Below are 9,318 nucleotides of genomic sequence, written 5' to 3'. Positions count from 1 at the left end.
GACCAATTTAATAAAAGTATCAGTTTAGTTTAATTATAGATTAAACTAGATGTTGAAAAAAAAGAATACAAGTTCTTAGTTTTATTTATAACGTTTTGATCAATCCATGTATAAAATGCTACAAAGTACCTTACTAAAGCATTAATGCAAATTGTAGGAAAGGACAATGGAATTGAAATTTGGGATGGAGGGAAACAACACTTTCACTTTTTTTTTTTTCATTTTTAGCCGTTGGGGATTAAATTTTTTTTAGGGGATTAATTAGATTAAGGACAATATCTAAAGGTGGTCCTCAATCTTTTAAAAACTAGTGCAATTTTGTTGTTGGATTTTATCTACAAAATATTGTTGCCAACGTCTTTTTTTTTTTTTTTTTTGTTATTTTCTACTATTTTGTCATACACTTGTTGAAGAAACAAACAATATCCTTCCAAATCCCAATTTGTGATACAAAAAAGAATGTTCCTAGATTCAAAGTTCAAAATTTTATGCCCACAAGGTTTTGTTTGTTTTGGTAGAAAAAAGGAAATAATATTTTATAATTGCTTGGGATGAAGGTAGAAATTTGTATATTATTTGGATGAAATATTAATTTGAATTTGAATGTCAAGGTGGAGCTAAATTACTATTGAAAAAGTCAAATTTAATCATTAGTTTTGTGCAAATCATTTTGGGGTTGAATTTAACTTTTTTTTTTTTTTTTTTGTTTACGCTTGATGCTACGTGTATGGTAGTTTATAATTCTGTGTGTACGGTGGTTTATAATTCCGTATTAAGAATAAATTTTTTTCATACCACATGTTTTAATAACTTTGAAAATGCAACTGTATGCATTATAGTGGCATCTTATTTTTATGAAGCTTTTTCGCCTACAATCATAGTTATCAAAATAGAAGTAGCCATAAAATCGGAAGAAACAAAAATCAAGGGTTAAAGGTTCAATCTCAGTTGAATCGGGGTTTAACTGGAATTCACAAAATCCTATAAAATATAATATATTTTTATTCATATTCAACTTTATAATATAGTAAAATATTTTATTCAAAAAAAATATTAATAGTATTGTAAAAAGTATACTAATAAAAGTATTTCTTTAATATCAACTGATAATTTGTAAAAATATCACATTTATAAATTAAAAATATAATCTAATTCAGTTTCTCTTTATTTATTGGGGGAGACCGGATAATCACTTGTTTGTGTAAAGTCGTGTAAAAAAACTCAATAACATAGCGTTATTGCACTTTCAACCTTTGTATTAGCCTAAGGTACTTCTCCATATGGTCTCTAGCCGACTAATAGTGGTCTTAGGATTGGCTCATACCGGATATTTCAAATCCTGACACTTCTTCCCCATTTACCATCAATGGTTCATGCTCACTAAGGTACTGTCTTCCCTTATCTCAGTAAAGGGTTTTACAATGTTACCAGATTTAGCTTTACAACCCAAGCTAAGGATGTAAGTATGACCAGACTTGATGTTGAAATAGGGTGTACCCTACTAATTAACTCTGAGGTCCATTTCAGGAACAAAGTTCATTTTTAACATGGCATTAGCAACTCCACCTGGCTTATAGCCTTGAAAGATTCCCACGACTAGAGGCATTTTCTCATCTTCTCCACCAGTTACTTTTCGAGGGATCCACTTTGATAGATTTAGCGTCTTACAATGATAGAAAGAGGAGAGACAAATCCAGAAAAGAGCTTCCTGGCGTGAGCGTGAAGGGTAAACAAAGAGACTGAAGACACAACAACAACAAAAAAAAATGTGAAAAAGGAAATGATAGACCATACATACATACCATTAATTCATGAGAGATCCTTTGTGAAAAAAAAGACGAACCGTACCGCACCGGATTAAATATATTATATTATATATATATATAATTTTACAGAATCATTTCGGGACTAAGGCTTTGTTGTTGTTGTTGTTTATATAATTTTACAAATTTAATTTTTTTTGTTATTGTTGTTGAGATAATAAGTTAATATAAATATAATTTGAAAGTATTTCAATTTTTTTTGGTTTGAGTAAGGAAATATGGTTTAAAACCGAACTAAATATTTGGGTTTCGATATTATATCGGTTTTACATGTTATTTGTTTCAATATATGTGTGAATTATTTTAGTAATTTCTACATTCCGGTTTTGTACAGATGCACAAAGCCAACCTCTTCTCTTCTCAGCTTCACATTCTTCCAATTCCATTGCTTTCCGAAATCTTTGAACTGCAGCTGCCGTCTGAGCCACCTCTGGCACCTGCACCATATGAATCCGGTCGGCAGCCCCTTAGACCAATCCTTGACTCCCTTTTGCAAGGATGAAGCATCAAATATTCTAATCACTCTGTAAATTCACTTGTTCAATCTATCAATCTCTTCTCCACCCAAACCAAGTAAGTTTATCCTCGGTCTCTTATCCAAAATGCATAATCAATTTTCAATTTCAGGTTTGAAAGTATGCAACTCTAGTCTAGGTTTTGAAATTCATGAGAAATTGATGATTGTCTTGCGTATGTTTGTGTTTGAATTCACTGAAATGGGTAGCTGTATGTGTGAAATTTGGTAGATATTCATAAAGTATTTGCATGCTCACCATATGTTTGATAAAAATCCCTAATGAGAAAAATCCCCTTCAAAACTCAACAAGTATTTGCTAATTGAACTTGTTTCATAGCCTCTACTTGTAGAATGCATACCATAACACAATCACAAACAAGATATTCCAGTTCGAACTACAATTTCTGAATCCATGGATGAATTCAAAATAAAAATTATAAACACTAATTAAACATTAATGTTAAACAAAATCCCAATAACTAGTCTCAAATATTCTTAATCTTATTTAGGCATAAAATCATAATTAAAGTTATCTAATCTAGAGATTCTAGTGAACAAGTCATTATGTCTGTGTAATTCTGATGTTCCTCAATCTTGTGTGTAATTTGCCCGTATTCAAGTTTTCCTTCATTTTCAGCAGCAACATCAATTAATGGCACCAGTTGTTCACCGACAGGCGCCGTCATAGAATGTACGATATTTGTAGAAGAAAAATTCTGATATTCCTGAACTTGATATGCAATTTGTCTATCATATCCGACATGGTATTCGATTCATCACATTGTGCTCCTACAGGCTCGACCACATAGAGCTCGTTTTTTGTAGGATAAAAATCCTGATATTCGTGAACTTGATGTGTGTTGCATTCTACAAGTTGTAGAAGAAAAAGCCCTATCTTGAATAGACTCGACCTGAATCACATCGGCACCATTCTTGAAAATTGAATTACCCGGGATATGACTGTAGGATTCCGGTTCCCGAACAACAACGTTGTAACCTCGTGGCAGGACAAAAACTGGATTAGCATTGATAATCACAGAATGCTCGTTTTCTGTACAAGAAAAATTCTGATATTGGTGAACTTGATGTGTGTTATATTCTGCAAGTTGTTCTCCTACAGGCTCCACCCCGAAGAATAAGGGATTAAGAATAAGGGACCCAATCCTGTATCTGATTTGCAGATTCTGGAAATAACAGAATTTCCGCCGGAATGTACATATTCGGTGTCGGAAAGTTACATCAGCAAATATAATTATTGTTATTTTCTTCCTGGAATTGGGGATCGAGTTCGGCCCTGTCGGATATTTGAATTTTATGGGTGAGCTGCTCTATTTCTCTGCTTCTCCCTAGTAGCCATTTTCTCTCCAAACCTCTGCAATATATCAGCCAAATCAACCATTCCTGCCTCTCTCAATTTCTTCCCAATCTCTTCAAACATAACCACACCTTCCTCAACACCTTCCTCCCTTTATGCTCCTCTCCACATACTTACTTGCATCTAATGATCTCCCAGCCTTGACCAAACCACCAACAAATATTGTATCAAAATTAGGTCTCTTTCTTTTCTCCCTCTCTTCACCAAATTCACATCCTCTCTTTATCATCTCCCTAAAAACTTGTGTAGCTTCACTTGCTCTTCTCAATTTCAATAGTCCTTTAATCAAACCATGGTATACACTTATATCTGGATTCTCAATCCCTTCCATTACTCTATATGATTCATTGACTCTCTCTCTTGATAGAAGTCCGTATAGAAGATGCCCCATAGTTAGGTTATCTGCTTCGATTTTTCTCTCGCCCATTTCGTCGAACACCATCTTTGCTTGCGCGATTTTCCCCTTTTTACACATCCAATTGATTACAAGCCTGTATGTAGATAGTCCCAAATCATCCATTCTGTTCACTCTCATTGTATGAAACACTTTCAAAGCCTCATCATACTCGTTTCTTTTGAAAAATGTCTCCATCATTGATAATCATTGTATGATTGCAGTTCCCGAACAATGTTTTCTCCTTGTAGCAAAACAAAACCCGGATTAGCATCGATAACCACAGAAGAACATACCAGGCAGGCAGAGAGGAGACAGTTGAGAACTGGTCAGTTGATTTTTACAACAAATCAAGAAACCAGAAAGAAATTGAGTTGTAGAGAAAAGAGAAAAATGTAGGAGCCAGAGCAGTAGCATTTCCTAAAAACAACATTGAAACCCATTAAAGACGAAAAATCAAGAAAAATCAATAAAAAGATGAAGAAGCGTACCAAAAATACCAAACAAGAAGTAAGCCACATCCATTGAAGATTGAATCTTGAAAACAGAGGAGAGAAGGAGAGAGTTTCATCGAATAGTACTATTTTCCGGCTAAAGGCAAGCCGTAATTATGGAAAGTTCTGGTAGTTCCATCGAATCCTGCTGTAACAATGACGAGCCCCCATGAATCTGGTAGAGAAGCATGTTTAGGCGATGTTGCAGAGCTTCTTCCTCTGAATGAGAAACAATTCCCAAGTCTCCTTGGGGATGCACATGAACTGTCCTCCATTTGCATTCTACCAGACCAAGGTATTGCAGCAGATATGCCTTCAAAGAAAAAATGCTCACAAGATCTAACTGATTTTTTTCCGTGTTTAGATGATGGATCGTAATCCCAGAGATAAACACGAGAGTCTTCACCAACTGATGCTATATGTCTCCCTGTTGAAGTAAAGCAAGCTGGCCTTTGACTCCCAGAGTTGGTTAGACCTGCATCAATGGAGGTATGTATCAAAACTCCAAGACACTAAATTATAAGATAGAGGAAAGGAATTTCGAAATCCCCAAATCCTTAAGATTTTAATTGCAATCAGCATTATCAAATTGTCTTACTTATTCTCCCTATTTTATTTAGATGTTAATGAAATTGGAATTACCCCATGTTAGGGTTGGGTTTGCCTAAGAAACTTGGCTTATGGCTGCATTGATTAGTTACTTGGCAATGGATAATATGTGTTTTTGCAGGATCATCATTTGTGCTTTTTATTACATCTATCTACCTATATGTAAATGTAATAATTTACCTTTAAATTTCTGCACAACATCAAATCCATCGAATATACGAAGTCTGGAATCTTTAGAAGTGATCATAACTCTTCCAGGTATATCACTGGAAAACTGCACCAATGAAACAAATGTTAATGAATTATGAACAAAACTAAGCTCATATTTTCTTCATTAATAAGAGTCTCAAGTGTCAAGTTTCAACCTGTATGCCCGTGATTCCCTTGCCTAAAGATTTTTTCCTACCAACACAAATCTCTGCTTCAAGCTCCATCTCATTTCCTAAAAGGGCACAAGTCAGTCCAATTTTACATATTTTTTTTAAAATGAGAGTGTTAAGTGAAAACACAAATGGAACTATATATGTACCAGATGCTTTGTAGAAGCGGCAAGTACCTATAATTGAACCTACAACAAAGCCCTGTTTTCATTCAAAAATAGATTACTGTTAGTACATAAGGTAAGGTTGGGTTGGGTGTGACAAAGAAGCATAGAATACCATACCATCCCATCTGGCTGGTAACATACAACAGTTGTTACATCTCTTGCATCAACCCAATCAACAACTCTCTTCTCAGTCACTCCCCAAATTCGTACTTTTCCATCAATAGACCCACTAATGAAATAGTTTTCATCAATTGGATTGAATTGAATGCTTGTCACTGTTGCATTCAAAGAAATGACACATAAAAATTGCTTACTTTTAGAATTTTCACACAAATTAAGAAACACAATTAATATGTACTTAAATTAATAAATTTACATGGATTAACTAAATAAAAATTCTCTCTCCTATAATGATTGGAGAAAAAACTTTGAAAGCTTTAAAAACACATAAATTCAGACAAAATTTAAATGTTTAGATCAAAAAACTATACTAAATTTTATTGAAAAACAAAAACGACACTTAAAAAAAACAAAAACAATTATCTAAAACGACACTTATTTGAGAATGGAGGGAGTAGCTGTGAAAAAGGAAAGTGGTTGGTTATCACATTTACCATAATCCTTATGCTGGAAAACATGTATACAATGCGTGTATCCAACTTGCCACAGACGGACCGTTTTATCCTTAGAAGCAGAAAGAAGACACTGCAAGAGGATTTTCCAATATCAGTTACAAATCAATTGCTATAAAATCATGTAGAGATATATAGATATTTAGAAAGGAACAACTCACATTGGAATTGGACCATGCTAAGTCCAGAATGTCACTGCCATGACCACGAAATTCATGTATTGGCGACTCTTCAATCTGAAAAATCTTTTCAGGAATCATAACTGATGCACGCCTATTCTTTTTTCTCCAAAAGCTCAGCTTGCCTTCTTTCAAATTTCCTTCTAAAGGAAACGACTCATGAGGGGCATCTACTGATGTAACATGCCATATCCGTACAACCCCATCTTCACCACCGGTTGCCAAGTACTCTCCATCTGGACTGAACTTCACACTCGAGATAGCGCCTCTGTGAGCCTTAAGCTCTTGTCTCATATACACACCTGTAAATTCCTTACACATCTTCTTCTTCTGTTTCACCTTCATTGCTCCAAGTTCTGACTTTGATACCACAGATGGATCATGCTTCCTTTTAGGTAAAAAAAACTTGCACCAACTCTTGATTATGTGTTTTCCTTCATTCAAAGTTTTAGATGCTTCAGATTGAGAATCTACAATTGGTCTCTCTTCAAGCTCTGCATCATAGCAGGCCAAATTCCCCTCTTCAACGTGTGATTCAATCTCATCACAATCAGAAATCTTGTCCAATCCAGTAATTTGATCACTCTTACATGGCAACTGATCAGCCAAACCCATTTGAGATAGAAAACTTTCTTGTCTCTCCTCCACACTTTGAGGCTCACTCAACCAAATTTCAAACTCCGATTCAAAACATTCGACACAATCAAAGAATAAATCACCATCTAGCATGTAAGAGTTCATCATGCCTTAGAAATTTTAAAAATTGTAAGTCCACAACAAAGAGAGAAGAGAATAAATAATAGCGTTTTCTTGTATTTATAATAGTAGAAATATACTTTTAAAAAAATGGAAATATAGACGGTAAATTGAGCTAATTTCAATTGATTATCCTAATTTATAGTAAATTTCTATAAATTAGGGATTTCCTTATTAGTTCACATCTATTTTAAATCCCTATAAATTAAGTTATGTCTTTCCTTTCTTTTTTTTAAAAAATGCACATAGTGAAAATATACTTTAAAAAAAAAGTGGAAATATAGATTGTAAATTGAGCTAATTTCGATTGATTATCATAATCTAATCTATAGGAATTTACTGTAAATTAGGAATTTCCTTATTATTTTTCTTATTAGTTCACATCTATTTTAAATCCTTATAAATTAAGTTATGTTTTTCCTTATTACTAAATAGTAAACATTTAAATAAGATTTCTCATTAATAGAAAAGGTAAAATACTAAACAAGTTAATAAATTTACGACTATTTACATGTATTCTCTATCAACTATTCACATTTATTCGCACTTTAACATATCTAAACTAAATTGGTTTTCATCTAATTTTTTTAGAGATATGGTGCAAAAATACCCCTAACGTTTGTATGCATGAGCAATTTTACTTTTAATGCCTAAAATAATGCAATTTTACCCTAACATTGGCAATCAAGAACAATTTTACCTCTAACATTGGCAAGTTAAGTTAATTTCAGATATTATTATAAAACACAGATATTTTATTCTTTATTCTGCACCAATTACAGTTAGTTGATTCTAAAAAGATCAAATATTTTTGTGATTTAATAATAAAATTATATGTTAATATTTTTAAATTCGGTAAAATATTTAATTTTTTTTGTCCAATTCGTACAAATTAGAGTATTAAAAAAAATTTAATTCTTTTCAGGTTTAATCATATGTTTGTGATCTGTTACTAATGAGCGATAAAATGACGCACATGTGAAGTGTAGATGACAAGATTCATGACCGATAAGATAGTTTGATGAATTATTTTTTAAATTGATCCAACTTGTAATTGCTCTTGACTGTCAATGTTAAGGATAAAGTTGCTCCTAACTGTAAACGTTACTGATAATTTGCAGTTTATCCCAATTTTTTTTCTACAAATGACAAAATAATAAATGTAAAATTATGAAACGACTAATCAAGAGTAGCAAATAGAGTACCATTTGTTAATTATTTATTTATGTAAGTTATAATTTGAATATTCATGTTGGACACAATTTGTATTTGAATGTGTCACTATCAGCTCTAAATATTATGTGTAAAACAATAAATATACATTATTAGACTAAAAAATAGTAAGTCCATACTCAAAGTAAGCCGAAAAAAATGTGAGAATATTATTCAAATTAAGGATAATATATCTTACCAAAAAAAAATTAAGGATAATATATGCATTGAAGGTGAAAGATTCAAGATTCACTTTCTCTTTCTCTTGTGATTTATTGAGGGTACTACATTTTTTTTTGTGTTTGTTTTTATATATAAAAAATAAAAAATCCATAGTAGGTGGTGCTCAAGCCCCTAAACCCCCTTCTGGATGTGTCCATGACACTTATTATAATGACTATGAATGTGTTATACTTTTTAATGGTGAGTTTCCATATTTTGATAATCAGGGACGGATCCAGGAACAGTAAATAGTGGGGGCAAACCTTATACACGGTAAAAAAAATTTCCAAATAATCAATAACAACTTAAATAAAGAGATAAAGTACAAAAATACCCATAATGTTTACAAGAATGAACAATTTTACCCTTAACGTCTAATCAATTTCAGATATTATTGTAAAATACATGATTTTTTTTTTCTTATTCTGCAACAATTGCACATTAATTGAGTTTTAAAAAAAGATTTTCATATTTTTTGTGATTTAATTATAGAATTGGAGATTAATATTTTTAAATTCGGCGAAATATTTGAATTTTTATATCCAACTCGTATGAAAT

At 32.5% G+C, this 9,318-nt stretch overlaps 1 protein-coding gene and 1 long non-coding RNA gene across 4 annotated transcripts; one reads left to right on the top strand and one right to left on the bottom strand.

The window, feature by feature from the left end:
• The first annotated feature begins 2,137 nt into the window (after nt 1-2,137).
• LOC136233958 (uncharacterized) lies at nt 2,138-8,527 on the top strand. 3 transcript variants are annotated; one of them, XR_010690996.1, is made up of 4 exons: nt 2,138-2,396; nt 2,978-4,898; nt 4,968-5,092; nt 8,252-8,527. It is a non-coding gene; the product is annotated as an uncharacterized lncRNA (long non-coding RNA). The 3 variants fall into 3 exon arrangements; XR_010690997.1 differs by lacking the exon at nt 8,252-8,527 and having other exon boundaries at nt 2,981-4,898; nt 4,968-5,891; XR_010690995.1 differs by lacking the exon at nt 8,252-8,527 and having other exon boundaries at nt 4,968-5,890.
• On the bottom strand, nt 4,690-7,353 carry LOC136233957 (uncharacterized WD repeat-containing protein C3H5.08c-like). The gene is made up of 7 exons (XM_066023697.1): nt 6,553-7,353; nt 6,374-6,464; nt 5,877-6,034; nt 5,742-5,793; nt 5,578-5,654; nt 5,393-5,486; nt 4,690-5,078 (listed from the first exon to the last, which is right to left on the bottom strand). Exons 1-7 carry the CDS (start codon nt 7,312-7,314, stop codon nt 4,690-4,692), a joined length of 1,623 nt encoding a protein of 540 aa, XP_065879769.1. The 5' UTR covers nt 7,315-7,353.
• Nucleotides 8,528-9,318: the final 791 nt, after the last annotated feature.

The sequence above is a fragment of the Euphorbia lathyris genome, chromosome 6, assembly GCF_963576675.1.
Source record: "Euphorbia lathyris chromosome 6, ddEupLath1.1, whole genome shotgun sequence".
NCBI lineage: Eukaryota > Viridiplantae > Streptophyta > Magnoliopsida > Malpighiales > Euphorbiaceae > Euphorbia > Euphorbia lathyris.
This window is presented reverse-complemented; position numbering and strand designations above follow the sequence as displayed.

Bases quoted from the DNA above. Each gene is read 5' to 3' on its own strand.
- LOC136233957 (XM_066023697.1), bottom strand. From the start codon at position 7,314: ATGATGAACTCTTACATGCTAGATGGTGATTTATTCTTTGATTGTGTC. The intron at 6,465-6,552 runs GTGAGTTGTTCC...ATCCTCTTGCAG, and splicing joins TAGCATGGTCCAATTCCAAT to TGTCTTCTTTCTGCTTCTAA. The intron at 5,487-5,577 runs GTTGAAACTTGA...TCATTGGTGCAG, and splicing joins AGGGAATCACGGGCATACAG to TTTTCCAGTGATATACCTGG.